The sequence below is a fragment of the Lacerta agilis genome, chromosome 3, assembly GCF_009819535.1.
Source record: "Lacerta agilis isolate rLacAgi1 chromosome 3, rLacAgi1.pri, whole genome shotgun sequence".
NCBI lineage: Eukaryota > Metazoa > Chordata > Lepidosauria > Squamata > Lacertidae > Lacerta > Lacerta agilis.
Genome location: NC_046314.1, coordinates 92107324 through 92125567, shown reverse-complemented (window position 1 = coordinate 92125567; position 18244 = coordinate 92107324). Strand labels below are relative to the sequence as shown.

Genomic DNA, 18244 nt, shown 5'->3' with positions numbered 1-18244 from the left:
GGATTTAGTCTTCAGGCATGTATCATTATGCAAGAATGACACAAGTTACTTTGGAGAGCAAAACAATTACATTTTTAGAATCCGTTGTATCTAATTATTATAAAATTTGGAGCAATTAGAGCAAACTTGTATAAAGGATTTTTTTAATGTTATAAGAGCATCCAAGCTCAACAGAAAACATTTAGAATACAAGCGTAAATAAAATGAAAAGGTGTATGCAACATATAGAAATTTACATTAAAATAGTTTAATTTTCTATTTGGAGAGTAATACTTTTAATATAAAATTGACCATATGCCAGAAGAGTTATGCAATCAGTCCTGCCTTGGGAATGGAAACATAAAAATCCTATCTGTTACAACTGATGAACGCAGAAGTTCAGAGAACTGTGTTATGTGGTATCTTCTGTTGCACAGAAATATGAAGGAGAAAATAACAGCAGCTGACTGCATATCCAAAGGAACGCATCAGCCAACAAAAAGTCTAGACAACCTACTATCTACATTGTTATTTAGTGAGTTTCTTTTTTCAAGATAACAAATTTCAAAAGATGTTTGCTTATATATACTGTATACAACATGCAAATATAATTACAATGTACATACTCTAAGATGTAGACACATAAAGCTGGCACCTATGTGCCTATTCAGCCATTATCAGCTGTGATAAAAACATGATTTTTTTTATATCAGTGTAAATAAACACTGATATGCCTTAGCCAAGTGTAACTGGATATGGAAAGAAAGAAAGAGAGAAAACGAGAGAGTGAATCCTCCCCAAAAATGTGGAGAATATGTAAAATGCGGATCTCAGACTACAGGAGACTGCTGGTTGTCATTCCAGCACTATCAAACATATACACAGGAGTATGATTGGAGACAGAGAAGCTAAATATTTCACTGTCAGAGCATGTCGAGAAGTGCAATTCATTTCTCTCTCATGTGCTTTAGGACAATGACAATTTAATACAAGGCCACTGGATGTAAAAGAGATAAAAAACACACCAGCCCAGCATAATCACAGATTTCCTCCTGAGAGTTTGCTAGGGCTAGAAAGGCACTAGGTAGATATCAATGTTTATTGTTTCTGTCCCCAATGAATGTATTATGAAGCAGAGTCCAAGGCATACGTAATATAAAGAGTTGCTTTAAACTTCTAGAGAGATGCTCTCCCATATTTCTTATTTATCCCATATTTATCCCATATTTCTTACATTCAGCATTTTACTGACTGATAATAGGATAACAAGAATATTCATAAAGTGCCATTGCTTTGAAGAGTGTCAATAAATATTGGTGTTCATTTCTATACGCTTTTGCAGCGATACCAAAGCCAAAGGTCACTGTGCATCAGAAATGTTCAATACCAGGAAGTTTGCCAGACTATTTAACCATACTGGTAATAAAAAGAAAGAAAATAGAATATAGCATCATGTTATTAACCTAAGATTGCATAAAATACTAGCCTCTGCCTTAAAATGGGAAGGGGTTTCAGGAATTGTCTAAAAACAATCACAGACAAGTTACCTTCTATGTTTGATGTATAGTGCCATGCATTCTGAAATTAATTGCAAAAGTAGGGCTTGGCTAATGAGGCGGTCCTTATCTTTCCTCAGCAGTCCAAGCGGAAGTATTCCCCCCCCCCCTTGCAGGCTTAATATGTTTTTCCTTTCTTTAAATTCCCAAAGTGATACCCAAGGTAACTTCAAATCAGATAAAACCCACAGAAGTCATCTCCTGAACCATCATCCTTCACACAAAAAAGCTCTTGAACAGAATAGGTTTGTTTCTGTTGTTATCAGGAGAAGAAAAGAATAATGTGATGAGATCCATCCCTCTTCACACTTCTTAAGTGTATTTAAAACAACTAATCAAGAGAATTAGTTATGCTCCATAATATAAATTATTTCTAAAGTATATCTACAAAAAAAGTCTTAAGGTAAGAATTTCTTTAAAATGGGACAGCAAACCTTAGGGGAGAAAGTGGGGGGGGGATAACAGTGGGGGGGGGGGAATGATCATCCATTCAAGAGAATTAATGGATATTCACAAGGGCTTTGCTAATAACACAGGTTAATTACTGCTGCAACACACCAGGCTCAGTAAATAAAAGAGTAGAACCATAAACACATTAAAAGGAGCAACCACCACAAAAATGGGGGGGGGAGGTCAGGCCCAGCAAATAAAAAGCTGCCAGACAGCCATTTCAGCACCAGCTCTTTGCACTGGTATGACAGCTGTAAAAACTTGCAGAAAAGGCATATGAACAACAGAAATCCAAACTTGGAAAATATAATAAGGGGGTGTATGACAAGGTCCATTTGGGTAAATGTGTAAGAACTGAATAGGAAAAGCCATACACTCATTCTCATTTAATCAGTAGGCATGCTTACACCTTGCTGTATTTGAATTTAGGGGACAGTGTTCTTTAGGCTTCTTCCCCACACATACTGCCCTATTACAGGTATATTAATACGCATACACATATAGTGTTCTTACCCACAGAGGATGTGTTCTTATTTATATAGGACATTTATCATATCCATGATATAGGCAGCCCTCACCTCAAGAAGTCTACCCTTGCAGTCATAATAAGGAGCATTAACTTTCTTCTTATTAATTACCAGCTACCCTCCCCCACAGCAAATATTGCATAGATTTTCCAGATCAAATTTTACTGGAAATAAGAGCTATACAATTAAAGGAGGGAGGAAGTAACACACAATTAAATAAGTGATACTGAGGAAGAAGAAAATGAAGGCTCCAGCAAAGTAGCTCTCAAATTTATACTGTTTTTGACAGTGAGATCTGTAAACAATCTTTCAAAGCACTCAAGTATCTTTGGTTTCCCAATTCCAACATCAGTGTTCACTATTGAAATTTTAGTCATCCATCCTAAGTTTCAGCTCATGGCATATCACATTTACTTCAAAACAAGTTGGTTTCTAAAATAACGTATACTGTGACATTCACTTTAGCTGTGCCTCATTTCAGTACTGTTGCATTTTAATGGAGGAAGTGTGGAAGAGGTCGAGGGTTCAAATTCATGAAATGGACAGAGCTACAGAGGTAAACGTACACAGCTCAGATAAGATTTCTGAAGTCACAAATCTATTTGCCTCTCTATGCCTGGCATTCAGAGATCATGTTTAAATTTACTAAGCTAGATCCTCCCCCTCCCCTTTTTTTGGAGTGTTTCAATTGCCTTTCCTTCTTCCAACAGCTGTGACAACTGTTAAAACAGTCAGTAAAATTAAGTCCGCTCTTTAATCCTTTAGTCAATGTTACATTTTAATCAGAGGTTTGAGATTTTGTATTATGAGCACACCGTTTCATTTAGAACAATTAAAGTGACAAACACATGCATAAATCAGCAACTATATTTGTTGCATCTGTTCTATGATTAACTGCTATTTGAAATTATTAGTATTACTGGTTTTGGTGAAAAGGCAAACGCAAGGGTTGCAGCTGGCTTTAAGTTTTTGCATTCTTTAACATGCGCTAGCCAGATATCAAAGCATACCTAATGTCAGTAAGGCAGATGTCTATGTTCTCCCCCAAATGTTCTGTCAGTTTTTAGCCTGGCTTCCCTCCCCACCACCACAATACACACTCAATAAAGTGCAAGCTCTAGAAGTAGTCCACTACTTTTATTTAATCTCTGAGCTGCCTTTGTAGTTTGGTGTGCATTATATGCCACAAAACAAAAATACAATTACTGGCAATATTAATAGCAAGTAAGGCGGTGTGATTTATAAATTGAGACATAGAGACAGATGTGTTGCAGTGCATTAGAGTTCTGCCTGCCCACGAAACCACAAATCCACCTAGCCTTGCATCTGGAAGACTTTTAACAGAGGCGGGGGTGGGGGGGAGAGAAGAGTGCTAATTTTGGTGGTGTGGTGGAGAGAGAGAATAGTTTGAATCTTCCACCAGAGCCAAAAAGACACGTGCCCCGATTTCATTTAAATGCATCTACTTTAAGCGGCTTATCAAAACTAATCATTCAAATTAGCTCTAAGAAGGTAAATTCAAGAAAGCTCCTTAAAAAAAGAACATCGTCCTAACTTTAGAATCTCTCCTCCTCCTACTTCCCCCACCAAAGAAAACCACCCATCTCAACTTGGAACAGTGACAACTGCACTTATGCACAGATTAAGACATTTTAGACCACACTATACATCAACTTACTGAGTACTGATCTATAAACCGTGTCTCAGTGAGCATGCTACTACTGTTTATTTACCTTCTTCTGCAGGTGAACGAGGAATCCTGACTCTTACCACCCCCACGTACACCATACCAGTTTCCGATTGGCAAGCTCTTTTATGGTCTATATTATTTCTGAACGTCCAAAGCACTTAAAAAAAACCCCACAACTCTGACTTAATTGCAACTCACCAAAATAATATGCAGACACTATGGACAGCTAGTGGGCATATACCCACAACACACTGTCACTTCCTAGTACAGCCACACTATGCATTCTGTCCAGAGCTGAGTCAACTGACAGCTTCATAGTGCGTAGTTATTTAGCCCGGAATTAAGTTTACAAGCTCTCCAAGTTCTAGGCTGTCAAATTTGCATTTGGAATCTCCCCACTCTTTGCTCTGCTCTCCGATAAGAGCTGAAAAAACATGCATTAAACTATGTGCCTTTAAGAGGTATGTTAAATGTACTGAATACACAAAGCATCTACAGTACTTTATTGTGTGTGATAAATAAATTAATAGTACCAATTGCGGAAATGATTAATTTTTTAAATAAAAAATAAAAAATAAAAACCCTATATTCCAATTGAAACAAAATACTGGCTCAGGAAGTGCCACATGCACACACCCTTCCCTTCCTCCTTAATAGACCGATTTGTCACTAAATGACTGGAACGTTAAGTTCTACTCAATTACAGAGCACTGTCCTTAAAGTGGGATTAAACAGTTGGGCTGGTTCCCCTTCCTAACGATGCATAGAAAGATCAAAATATCTAACTGAAAAGGTCCGAAATATTTAAATCCTGTTCTCAGAATACGTCCTTCTTAAACTCTGTTGGGGAGGGGGAAAGTGGGGGGGGAGGAGAAGGGAATAAATGTGTCTTTCTGAAATGCCTATTTAGACAATTCATTCTGCATTTGTGCCAAGTGCCTATTCTTAGTACCTGTATAAGAAGTGACTGTCACTCATTCACACAGCTGTTTTGGGAGGGGGGAGTGCTTCCCTCACCCCCCCCCCCCGGCCTGTGACAGTCGCACCGCTTGCGTTGCGACTCAAAAGGTAACATTGGAGAGAGAGAGGAAGAACAATTCTCCCACTTACTGAATTAGCAGATAAAGCCGGGCACAAAAGACGCAAGACACAAGCAGCCCCAATCATGCACGCAGAACCCGGAAAGCATTACCTGAAACAACGCTAGCATTCAGCGTTCTAATACTATTGCTATTATTATTCTCTCCCCACGCCCCGGTTCTGGGGGTGGGAGGGGGAATAAAAGTGGGAAGAGGGTTGGTTTTTTTTTTTTTTTTAATAACATAAAAAAGAGGAAAGGAAGGGGGAAATAAGAAGAAAGGTACCTACTCTTCTTCGTAGTGCAAGGAAAAAGATTCAGGAAGGCAAAGTTCTACCGAATCCATGTGCGCTCGGCAACCATTATTTGTGCACCCCAGCTATAAATCAAAGTTTCCTTGACACAGCACAGTGCAATTAACACAAATGTTCTCCTGGTGACAAGCCTATAGGCACAGCCAGTTGGGACCAAAAGCTCTCACACTCTCCTAATCAAGGACTTAAAGCCCCGATTGGAGCTTATAAATATGAAGTAGGGCTTTACATATGCAGTCCCACTGGCCCAGACAGAGACCGGATTGGTAGGGCGTCAGCCAATCAGCGCCGGCGAGAGCAGAGGCTGCACAGATTGAGCGGCGCTCGGCAGGTAGAGACGGGCGGAGGGACCGGGGAAAGGAAGGGCGGGGGGAGGCAGAGGGAGAAGAAATAATAATAACCGACAAGTGAGAACGCACAGATATAAACGATGCAACGTTTTCAAAGGGGCTTCCAAAGCACGGCTCTGTCTTAACTCTAGCTTTAACTCCTTAGGGTGAACAAATGCTTTCTGCTTCTTAAAAGACAGTTTGGCAGGAAGGAATTGCAAGCCTCAGTTCCTTTGGTGAAGATTTCATCAGAAGGTATTAAGTTTCGCGCTGCCGTTCTCTCTTTTTTTCCATTGCATTGTTGGCTGTCCGTGTTTCTGTTTTGTTTTGCGATCTCGCGTTGTGACCGATTAGCAGTGCTTCTCGCTGCCCCATCCTATGCATGCTTACTCGGAAGGCAGCCGCTCCGGAGTTGCACAGGGTTTGTTTGCTTCCCAGCTCCACGTCAGCGTGTATAGGATTGCAGCCTTACAGCGCGCTTCCTTTGCAGGAAGAAAGCTCCCAGGTAACTTCGTGGGACTGACTTCTGAGTAAACATGGATTGGCTACATGAATGCATACTCTGAAATAAGTTTCAGTTGACTCGCTGGGGTTTACTGCCGAGTAAACATGTTCAGGAATTTGTATGTCATCTGAAATCCTAAGCATGTTTACTTATAAATAAACATGGATGGAATTGAACTGTTAATTTCTCCCCCTTCATATGATTCACCTAAATTCTATTATACATTTCTAAACTCTGAGTTAAGGTGTCTATATGCTATCATTCTGCATTGTTGACTTTTGTAAACAAATAAGATTAGCAGTGTTTGTATTTTCATCACTGTGAAAAAGTGACAGGGTTCAACTGAAAAGAACTGAATGCATAACTTTCAACAGTATTTGCACAGAAACTAGACCATGCAGTTGTGGAGAATATATGTTTTGCCATCTCCGTGAAATAAGAGGTATTTTATTGATCAATATATTCTATAAGTATTAACTGTCTTTACTTGAATTTAAGTCCTATTGATTTCAAGGAAACTTACTTTCAAATAATGCAGATTAGGCTCTTCAGCAGAGCTAAGGCTCCATACCTATATGCAGTAACTTGGCCATAGGTCTCATTGAAGTCAGCAGATTCAGTTCTGGGGCGAAAAACATGCACTATATCCAGCTGAGCCAGCTAAAATGTAATGGTCTGATAACTATTTGTGCCTCGGCTACCTATGTACAAACTTGCACAAAAACTTCAAGAATATTTTCACTGTGGAAGCAAATGTATTGCATTATTCACATGTGTACTGACAAAACCCCCAATTCACTATCCTTAGCTATAGCACATCAAAGCTGCTGACCTTCTTCACTGAACAAACCCATTTAATGCAAATAAATGGACACAAAATTCCAGATACTGTCAATCAAAATACCGTTTTACAATTAACCCCCAAAATAAACGAGAGCACAAGTTTGTCCTAATAGTCTTCATTAATTTATGTGGCATAAATGTCATATTAATTATCTGTTTTCAGAGCAAGAATTGATTCCATCTACCTGCTGAATAAAATAATTCCAATGTATCGTGATGAAACAATTGTTACAATCATAGGAAATACTGTACTTTTTAAATACAAATTCAGCTGTATTGCTTGGCACTTTTTTACTGAAGCACTGTGTGATGCAAATGGCATAATCTTTTAGATCAAAACAAATCAGTGCACACCCTCAGAATGCATTAATGCCTTTCACAAATGAGAGTACAACAGCTGTCTCCAAATCTATTTGACGGCTTTTGCCAAAGTAAGATGACAGAAGAAGACATATATGTAAGTGCAATGGAAATATTTGCATCTCTTTGTTTTGCCGAGCAACTTAACAGTATATAATATATTTATCCTATGTAGAGTTGAAAATCTGCTTTCCGATACATATGGGGACACACACACACACACTTAGGAATCAAGAATCCACACAGCATAATTGGAGGTCTCACCACTACAGAAAAGCAGATAGTAAAAACATAATTAACAGTAACATTATGCTGCCTATGTTGCTAAATGTAGACTCTAATTAAGATGTAAATTTTGGATCTGAGCAGTGAATTAAAAATACTCTGGGATGCATCCGACCCAACCACTTCACAGATTTCACCAAACAAGCAAAAAACAATAGGTGCAATTTGAGTGCAACACACCTTCCTAAAAATATTTTAATAGAATAAATGACTTGTTTGTAGCGGATTTCTTTTGATTCTGTATAATTTATATGTAATCAATATCGAAACACATTCCTATACACATGGATATCCACTCTTTTAATTCAGATAAAATTTCAATCGCTGTTCTGGCACAAGAGTTTGAAAGTCTTGTTGAATGTGCAGCTTTGTTCAAGCGTCATATAGATCCTAGTCTGCAAAGCTCTGTTCATAAGCAAAAATTATTAGCTGGAATATGGCATCATGTTCATTAAGTCATCATTAGGGAATAAAAAAAAACTTCATATTTTATTTGGGCTACTGTTTTCTTTTGTGCTTTACTTTTTCATCTACTAAGCTTTTCATGTCCACATAGTTTTCGCTATCTTTTTTCATGCCCATGTCATCTTGCGCTTCCCCTCCGCATCACCAAATTAACTATTGCTATCTTTCCACCAGACACCTTGCAAGCATCTGTCTTTGCTGATGGTGCTGCTGCTTAGAAGACTACAGCCGTAGCATTATAATTTATGCATTCATGAAAGGCAGTTGGCCTTCTCCCCTGGGATTCAAAATGTCACCTCGACTAGACCTGGGCCTGGAATTTCAACTGCATTCTTGAACTTGGGCACACCAGTTTAGAGTTCAGTTATTCTAATAAAATGAAGAATTAAATTAGGCAACTTACCAGATACTATAGCACACTCTAAAAACGCTTGTTTTATTAAAAATGCTTCCTAATTGGACGTGAAAATATAATCACAGCAAATGCTTATTACATAATGTCTAAATCACAGAAAATCAAAATCAGGAGTGTGCTCCTCTCTCTCTCTCTCTCTCTCTCTCTCTCTCTCTCTCTCTCTCTGCTTTACACATATATGCACATGCTAAATCAAATGCTCTAGTGTAAAAATCTTACCTCAAGGAATCCAGAAAAGCAATAGTAATGGAATCAAGGCTAGGAGGGTGAGAGAAGCTGTCATGAGTATCTGCACCAGTCAATGAGCACTGCTGAGCACTGTCTACATCTTCACATCCCCTCTGTGTGTATAATTATTCCCATGAAGAGTACTGTACATCTTTAAGCGCCTTCACACTTAAGTGCTACAGACATCTCATTGCATCCAAATTGCCCGACTCCTAAACCACAGCTACCTCAAGGCTACTGAAGTAAAGACTCAGTGGCACTTTGCAGAAGCAGCATAGTTAATTGTGCCAAGCACATATTTACTCAAAATGAACACTGGAGAGGAAAAAAATATGGGGAGGAAATCTGTGTCTGCCATGCATATTACTATTATTGCTTTGAACCCTAAGTTATATAAAGGGCATTATATACCCCCATACTTCCATATACACTGTATCCACACCAACAAATTTAATCATTCTTTCAATTAAATTTGAATTAAAGGTGGTTAAATGTTCATCCTGGGTGTCTGAAATTGATCATGAACCAATCAGAGTAACAGGTTTGCTATATCTAGCTTTCTGAATAGATTGAAGATAGATATATTTAGCTTTTCAAATTACATAGAAAAATGTCAGGAAATGCTAAATTTTAAATAGTGGTTCTGTGTAACAGGCCCTTTGCAGGCTACACTCCTGTCTTGGAAGTCTTTGCACCATAGTTTATTCATTTTACAAACACCAATCCTGCATTCACTTATTTGAAGGAAATGTTTCTGATTTCAGCAAAAAGTAATTAGCACTGAGGTGTTACCGTAAAAACTGTTTTGCCATTTGTCTTTCCGACTCTTCCTCAGGAAGTACAGTACTGTATCATCCCTGGATACAATATAATCCCCTGCGCTCTCGCTCTCTCTCTCTCACACACACACACACACACAGAGCAAGTGACAAACTTACTCTCTGGATTTCTTTGCATGATTATATACACTTGAGCAAATGGTAGTAGATTACTACTTTAAAACCGTCAGACACTTTCTTTTATATTTAGCAGAAGTAATGATCACCCTGCCTGGATTTTAGACAAGCTGTATTAGAATATGCTTTCAAATACAAGCACAAATATGTGTGCATGTGTGTGGACGTGTGCACACTGCGTTCCTTTTCCTTACATAAACTCAGGCAGGTGGAGCACAAAGTTTCTTCAGTAAGAAGTCATAATAATTATATATCAATATAATATATGCGGTCTAACTGACTGACCACAACAAATGTCCTACATCCACAATTCTTTAGGGCTAGGCCCTTTTTGTTTACGTTAGTACATAGGTAGGTATAAAGTGACTCCTCCCCCCCCCCCCATGTTCAACTTAAAATCACTATTGAAATGCTCATGGGGCAGGCAGTACCTTGAAAAAATGCAGAATAGTTTAAAAATGCATTACCTATATCTCCCCTCAGTAGTCCATCAAACTCTCTTCCTAGCACATGTTTCCTCAGAGAACCACACGGTGTTACTGTCTCAAGCAGCCAAGGAGAAGATGACTGAGGGAATTCAGTCACTCTGTTTAATTAATACAGGATTATTTCACTTTCATTTTGTGAAGCTAATAATATGACTAGTGGAATGTCAGTAAAAATTAAATCGTAAACTAGTGCAGTGCCATGGGGAAACCTTACTTTAGTTATGAAGTATTCCCAGTAGAAATCTTGAAAAATCTTATACATATTTACACTGGTAAAATACCACATGCTGTTTCATGGAATACTGAAAGAATTCAAGAATCTGTGTGGCATGTATCAGAGAGCAAGAGTTAACGTTTTCAGATTATACATTAATAAGCAGGTTGAAGGTATGTTGTTTCCTGAATGTTAAAGCACCACATGCTAAATGGAGAAGTACGCTCAAGGTCAGTATTGCATTTTGGACAATCTCAGCTGCTGTGATATTATGATAATCACACTTAAAATATTCGTATAGAAAGAGCAAATTAGGCTTTTCACTAGAAAGATGATTATGATAAACAACAATTCTGAAGGGGACAAATTCATATTGCTTTCCTTCCCCGACAATAAATTGCTGCTTCTTATTAGGACTGTGGTGCTTCTTGTAGAAATAAGTCACCACACTATTCTGTTTGAGTTACCTTTTTATTCTTCAAAGACACTGCGTTCGAAGAGAAAGCAATAGCTCACTCCTTCCCCTATACCTAAACTAATATTTAAAAGCTACCAGACCACAAAACGAAAAAGGTCTCTCGGAAAACAAGCAGGCATCAACACCCATCCTGAAATAAGATTAGGATTGTAACTCTGACCAATTGTGGGACAAGATCAGATAGATCTCCCTCCCCCAACTCCTCTCTCCACAGCTTCCTACCTAAATGGAAGCTCCAGGCACTAAAAATAGAAAAGAAGATGGAGTGCAAATATTTCCCCAGTGAAAACACCAATAATCTTTACCGTGAGCTGACACGAATTGCTTGTTACACTGCCCTAGGATATCATGGCCTGAAGCGACAGCACACACACGCACGCACACAAACACACTCAAAGACACTAACCATCTCCAAAGCCATAGTAATGTGTGTTAGTATATGTGCATTTTGCAGCGGCCTTATGAAATCTGACTTCTAGCTGCTACACCTGCCATACAAAGCCCATCATTTGTAGCCTGCCAGGGTTTGTTTTCCCTCTGAATACCTTTGCCCATCTTTCTCTCCTTTCTCTCCCCCTCTATTCACTTTTCTCTGGCATTTATATTATTAATGTTATTGCTATTATTACTGTCCAAGCATAAGCTGATCCACGGGGGAGCCTGTGTAATTTAACCCCTGAAGCGCTAAATTTCTTCACATGTGCCAAAGACACAGGTTTGTTGTTGCCTCTAGCAATATCCCAGGAAGACGAGTGATGGCGGTGTCATATCATCACATAGTGACTTAATCTATTGCGACACCCAGGGAATGGGCAACTGAAAAGATTTACGGAACATGTTTTTAACTGCATACAAACGTGCTATTCCCATTTCCCAATAAGCCAGAGTCACTGGGATCAAACCGGAACAAATTTCACCCACCTTCCACTCCCGGTTCCAAATATTAAGCCCTGTGTCATCCAATCATCCTATTTCATGAGTTGAAATCCCAATGTAAAATATAACTCCAATAAACAGCATTTGTAACCTCTTATTTCTTCTTTTGTTCTTTTCACGTCTCCTGATTAACAAGCAGTCAGAGCGTGTTGAATTGCTGAATAGTGCAGCCTTAGCATGATCAGCCACTCGCTAGAGAAAATAATCTTACTTCAGTATCCTTTAAAAATGGTCTGACGGGCATCGGAGACATGTTTCAAAAACAACTCGTTAATGAGCAACACCTAAAAGTAGGAAGGGCATGATATTCACATTTTAATATTTAGCCGCAATAAATATTGACAAAAAGAAAAATCACCTATACTGTGTAAAGGCAAAATGATATATATTTATTCTCCCACCATGACATGTTAAATATGAGGATCTTTATTTTGCTTTCTGTAAAATTCCATTTCAAGCTAACACATTAAGATATAATACAAGTTACGCATTACTGTATTATATCTATGTTCAGATGGCGTTCCAATGGATTATTATTATTATTATTATTATTATTATTATTATTTTGTCAACCTGGAACACCAATGATCCATCATTACACGTGAATGATACACACACAAGTGACATGTATTATTTGGCCCATTTCCATATATTGGCCTAAAACTATCCTAAGTATGTGTCATTTGCCCAATATCTATTATCCTTCCACCTCTGAAGGGGGAGGAATAACAATGGAAACCAGAATTATTAATATTGCATAATTGCAGTGCATTGTAATGGATAACATGAGCTCATTCTCCAGACCCACCACATGCCAAAGATTATTAGGGTCATTTAATGTTTTTATTACAAAAAAGTATTATAAAAATGTACCCTATCTTTCCATCATATACTCAAGACTGCTTATAATGATGACTTTATATCCAAACCGGCCCTATGATTCTAGCCTTAGAACCATTTTTTATTTATGAAAAATATGCAACGAACAAGGTTCCCCCTACAAATAATTAGGTGTTGCAAGAATGTGAGAAGAGCTTTGCTCAATCAGGCTAAGTATCCATCCAATCTGCAGCAGTAGCCAGCCACATTATTATTATTATTATTATTATTATTAGAATTAGAATTAGAATTAGAATTTTTATACCATCCTATACCCGGAGGTCTCACTCTAGGAAGCCAACAAGCAGGGCACTGTATGTCCCCAAAGTTCAGAAATATACTTCCTTGAAATGGCTATCATGGCTAACATAGTAGCACAAAACCCTAAACTATGGTTTAGAACTACCGGTATATGAAAGAGTCTCAATGAGCCCAATCAAATTATCAGGTTTCTCTGTGCTCCTGTCCTCCTAGTGCATGGCCAGGAGGAAGACTTCTGCCTAGTTTTGATTCACTTTTAAAGAAACTTTGCTTTGAACCAGCATCCTGGTTTAAAGCAAACCCTGATCAGTTTTGCAATAAGCCAAATTACGAAGCTGATTTATTAAATTGGACCCTGTTTGTTTTAAACTGGGATGCCTGGTTAGAACATAGGTCTAAACTGGAATTCTGTGAAAGTGAAACTAAACAGGGCAGAACTTTTCCTCTCCGCAATGTGGGAGGAGCATGCTAGCAGCCCAACACTTTGTTCAGGCTCATTCACATAGCGCTAAACTTTTGTTTAGCATTATTGTCTAAACTGGACAAAACTTATCAAATTCTTTTAAAAGAGCATTAAAGCAGAAGTGGTGGAGAAAGTATGATTCCTTGCTGTTTTAGGCTTATGGTGGAATCTGTTTTGCTATTTGCTTTTATTATTGGTTTAGTTTTACAGTTGTGATGATTACTGATTGATATTTTGTGATTTAAATACTATTTTATTTATCAACAGAATTTTGTTATAACATGATTAAGTGCAACTAATTAATGAATACAACATCTAAAGGAAGAAGTACCAACTATTTGAGGTCAGTGCTACATTTACAGTTCTGGGTTGTGTCAACCTATACTAATCCTATCAGCTCCATATCTGCTACTTAGATTACTGGCCATGAGCATGAAGATTGACATTTTTAAAAATCGAGTCACCTAACCCTTATGAAGCTGTGAACATAGGAATTAATAGTCCAATCCTAAGCATACCTACTCATAAGTCTTATTTAATTCAGGGGGGCTTACTTCCCCATAAATGGGTTAGGATTGCAGCCTAAGCCATTGTAGGATTTGAGTGTAACAGCATACCTGCCTACTCAGATACAAGTTCTATTTACTCCAGTGAGTCTTACACTCAGGTAAATAGTTATAGGATTGCTACTTAATTGTATCCCTACCCACCAACAGAGTTATGACCATACAGGTTCAAGCAGAAGACATTATTCATGCAATTTATACAGGAACTATACTACCTGATGATAACAAGAACCTTTAAAGGAAAATAATATACAGTATTTTAACTCAGGATTTTTCAGCTGTATTGAACACGAATAGCGCTATTGTTACAATCCACATAGTTGTGTTTAGTGCATAGATTATGGCTTAATGCAAATGTAGAGCATGTGGGGTCTTGTCAAGAGATCACAGCTGTTGTGCTGCTGTGCAGGACTGAGCTAAGCCATGCATTGACTTAGCATGTCATCCAAACTCAGGCTCATTATTTCCATCCAGCTGTAACCAAGGTTCTTTTCTAGACTTGTGGCGCATGGTTAATCTGGGAGAGCTAAACCACAAGCCCAGGTTCAGACAACATAGTACGGTAAGTAAGCTGCAGCGCAGCTGCAAAATGAACTGGGAAGTTGTGAAGCAGCCACCTCCTCCCTGGTAGCTTGCACATTTGCACTAACCCGGACAGTATAATCTTAAATGTGATCTTTTTGCAGCTAGACATTTCCATTATTGTTCATTGCTAATGATCAGTCAGTTAGGCCTATACAATTATTCAGCACCAGTCAACAGAGTTAGCTCTGTAATATATAAATACTAATACTCCCTTTCTTACCAGACTAAGTCATACGCCTGCTAATTTGAAAAAAGTCTCCAGTTTTTCCTCATTCTTAATATGAAGAAATGGCTTCTGGAAAACAATTGTTTCTTTTTTCCTTCTGACAGGGGAGCTGCTAGTGGAAATAGTTTTACGTAGCTAATAGAAAAAATGCAAAAAGCTACTAAATCTCTGCTACTAATAAAAACAATTAAATGTAACTTTAAAATAGCCCAATGAACACCTGAAAGCAAGGAATGATCAAGATGTACATCATCTTGTAAAACTGGAAAATTATTATGCAACAGTTAATACCAAAATATTGACCCCTTGTTACACAGTTGATACTGCATGCACAAATATAGACTCTGTATCCCTTGTTAGTCTGAATGTAACCTAGGACCACTCCAATACACTTTGGCACCTGAGGCAGATAATGCAAATAGTAGCTTCCCCATGGTAAACAATATTCCAAAATTCATTTCCCCCCCTACCTTTTATAACAACCAAATCTGCTGTCTGCACAGCAGCCTCAGTCTGTCAGCAGGGGCAGCCCTGGTGTAGCTACATGTCAAAGATACTATTGTCTTGTCTTAATGTCTCTCTTTCTTTCAATACTCTCCTCACCTGCAGTACTTATCTTTGACTTAATATCTCTGTAATTAATTGAAACTGGCTCCTCCTAAGCTTTGTCACCTTTAACCTATCAGATTGGGTTTGAATTCCCCTTCCCCAACCTTGAATACTCTTCATGTACATAACTGGAGACCGACTATTAAATGTATGTCTTTAGTCTTCTGCCATAGTGGCTATAGAGATAGTGCTGATCTTTAGTATACATACAAAATACAGAATTAGATAATCATATAGATAATCATGTAAGTGAGGAAAATATGTGCTTTCCCATTTGTAATTATAAAAATAATCTTCAGTACAACTAAGTTGGGCAGAAAATTATCATTGGAGCCTTTAATAGAAAACTCAATTCATTTCAAATATGGCCTCTCCAAAGAAAAGATTCTGAAGCAATACTATTTTTAAAAAGATAACGGGGGGGGGGTGTTTGAGTGTGTGTGACCTGAGATGGAATGAGTTGTACTCACGTCCTGCTTGCAGACGTCCCACAGGCTTCAAGTTGGCCACTCTTGAGAACAGGATGCTGAATTAGACAGGCCTTTGGCCTGATCCAGCATGCTCTTGCGTTCTTAATGCACGTTAAGTTTTATGTAAGCAACAAAGGAAAAATTCACAACACCCTTCAGTTTTCAAGAAACATCAATTGAAGGCAGAAGCACTGCAGCCTCTGTGACAAAACTTTCTTGTGAAATCTTCGACTCTTCCTGAAGCTACTCTCCTTACAGTGACACTAGGGAGTGACTCAGCACCTCAAAACATGTGATTCACTGGCAGTGAAAGGAAAAAGTTGCTTTAATAGAGAAGGTGCTTTTTAACAAACCCTTTACCCACAAGTCCCATGTCAGAAATATGTGCAATCTAAACCAAAATTAAGCAATAAAATTAAATAAGTAATACAGATTACAATTACAAATAGAAGTAGCTGCAGCAACAGAAATGCCCACTATACCTCCTTCCCAAAATCCTGAGAAAATAATAATAATAATAATAATAATTTTATTTATACCCCGCCCTTCCCAGCCAGAGAACCGGGCTCAGGGCGGCTAACATCAATTAAAATCACAACAAAAAACATAAAAACGATCAATTTAAAATAACAGATTAAAATACAAATTTAAAATTCAATTAAAACTGCAGGTCTCAATTTCAAAATAACCCACCAATAAAAGATGAAGCATAAATATTAAACAGAAACCAACCCAAAGGCCAGGTGGAACAGCTCCGTCTTGCAGGCCCTGCGGAAAGATGCCAAATCCCGCAGGGCCCTGGTCTCCCGTGATAGGCTGTTCCACCAAGTCGGGGCCAATATTGAGAAGGCCCTGGCCCTAGTTGAGGCCAACCTAACGTCTTTGTTGCTCGGGACCTCCAAAAGATTATCACTTGAGGACCTTAAGGTCCTACATGGGACATACCAGGAGAGGCGGTCCCTTAAATACGAGGGTCCCAAACCGCATAGGGCTTTAAAGGTCAAAACCAGCACCTTAAACCTGATCCTGTACTCCACCGGGAGCCAGTGCAGCTGGTAAAGCACTGGATGAATGTGGTCCCGCGGCAAAGACCCGGTAAGGAGCCTCGCCGCGGCATTCTGCACCCGCTGGAGATGTGCCTGCTGCTGAAACAACATCAATGTCATGGCGAGAGATACCTCAGAGAGTAGGTCATTCCAAAGGTGAGCGACCACTACCAAGAAGCCTGCCCATGGGCCCCCACCCCACAAATCTCATTAGATGTGAAAACCACCACCAGAGCTTCCCCTGCACATCTAATTTTAATGCTCTCCCTGTTAAACTTAAGGCTAAATAAAAGTTACTTCAGTACCAGACCCATGGTGTGAAATATCTCACCAGAACATCAGCTGTGATCTTCAAAGTAATTGTATAACACTTCAGACTTCAGGGTCAGACTGCTTTTTAAAAATGCAAATATAATATGATGCCATCAGACAAGGCATTAACAAAAGGACAACAAAATATTTTGGTAATACTTGATTGTCCATTTCCTTTTGTACCATTTATATTTGTTTTTTGAAATCAGGAAGTCTTTACTCAATAATACATTCGGCAGTAAAACAATAATTATTTCTCTTTCAGTAACTATCTAAATAAATTCTTAAAGTCTTATTGAATTAGTTCCTTGTATATCATGTTCCTTCAAAACAAGTGATTGAATTAAGAGTTTCTAGATGAAGTCAAGTACTTAAAGCAAATCAGAATTTTTTGTCTTCAGCCACTACGAAAACAGAGATTCAAGATGAAAAGACTGTCTTGCCTTTTTTCTTAGCTTACACGGCTCGGCTCGTTTATTTTCCCAGTAGACACACTTGCAAATCAGGCTACAGCTACACTTGGAAGTGCAGGGGTCTAGCTCCTGACCTCAGTTAGGTTAGTCCATCCCAGCTGAAGAGCTCCCCCTTAGATCACTGACTTGCTATTATTCTGTGGTTAATAGGCCTGACCTGTGCAATATATATAATAAAAACCTGGCTACAGTCCTATCTCTAGTTTGAATGCATACCGATTCTGTACCCAATGCTTGCTATATAATGAAAGGCAAACA

At 38.5% G+C, this 18244-nt stretch overlaps 1 protein-coding gene across 1 annotated transcript in view; it reads right to left on the bottom strand.

Annotated features, from left to right (window-relative positions):
• Nucleotides 1-5791, bottom strand: part of ESRRG (estrogen related receptor gamma) — a 194941-nt gene extending 189150 nt beyond the window's left edge. Inside the window, 1 exon segment of the mRNA XM_033144774.1 lies at nt 5571-5791. Within this exon segment, the coding sequence (XP_033000665.1) occupies nt 5571-5626 (56 nt within the window). The 5' untranslated portion in view covers nt 5627-5791.
• Between the last annotated feature and the right edge of the window lie 12453 nt (nt 5792-18244).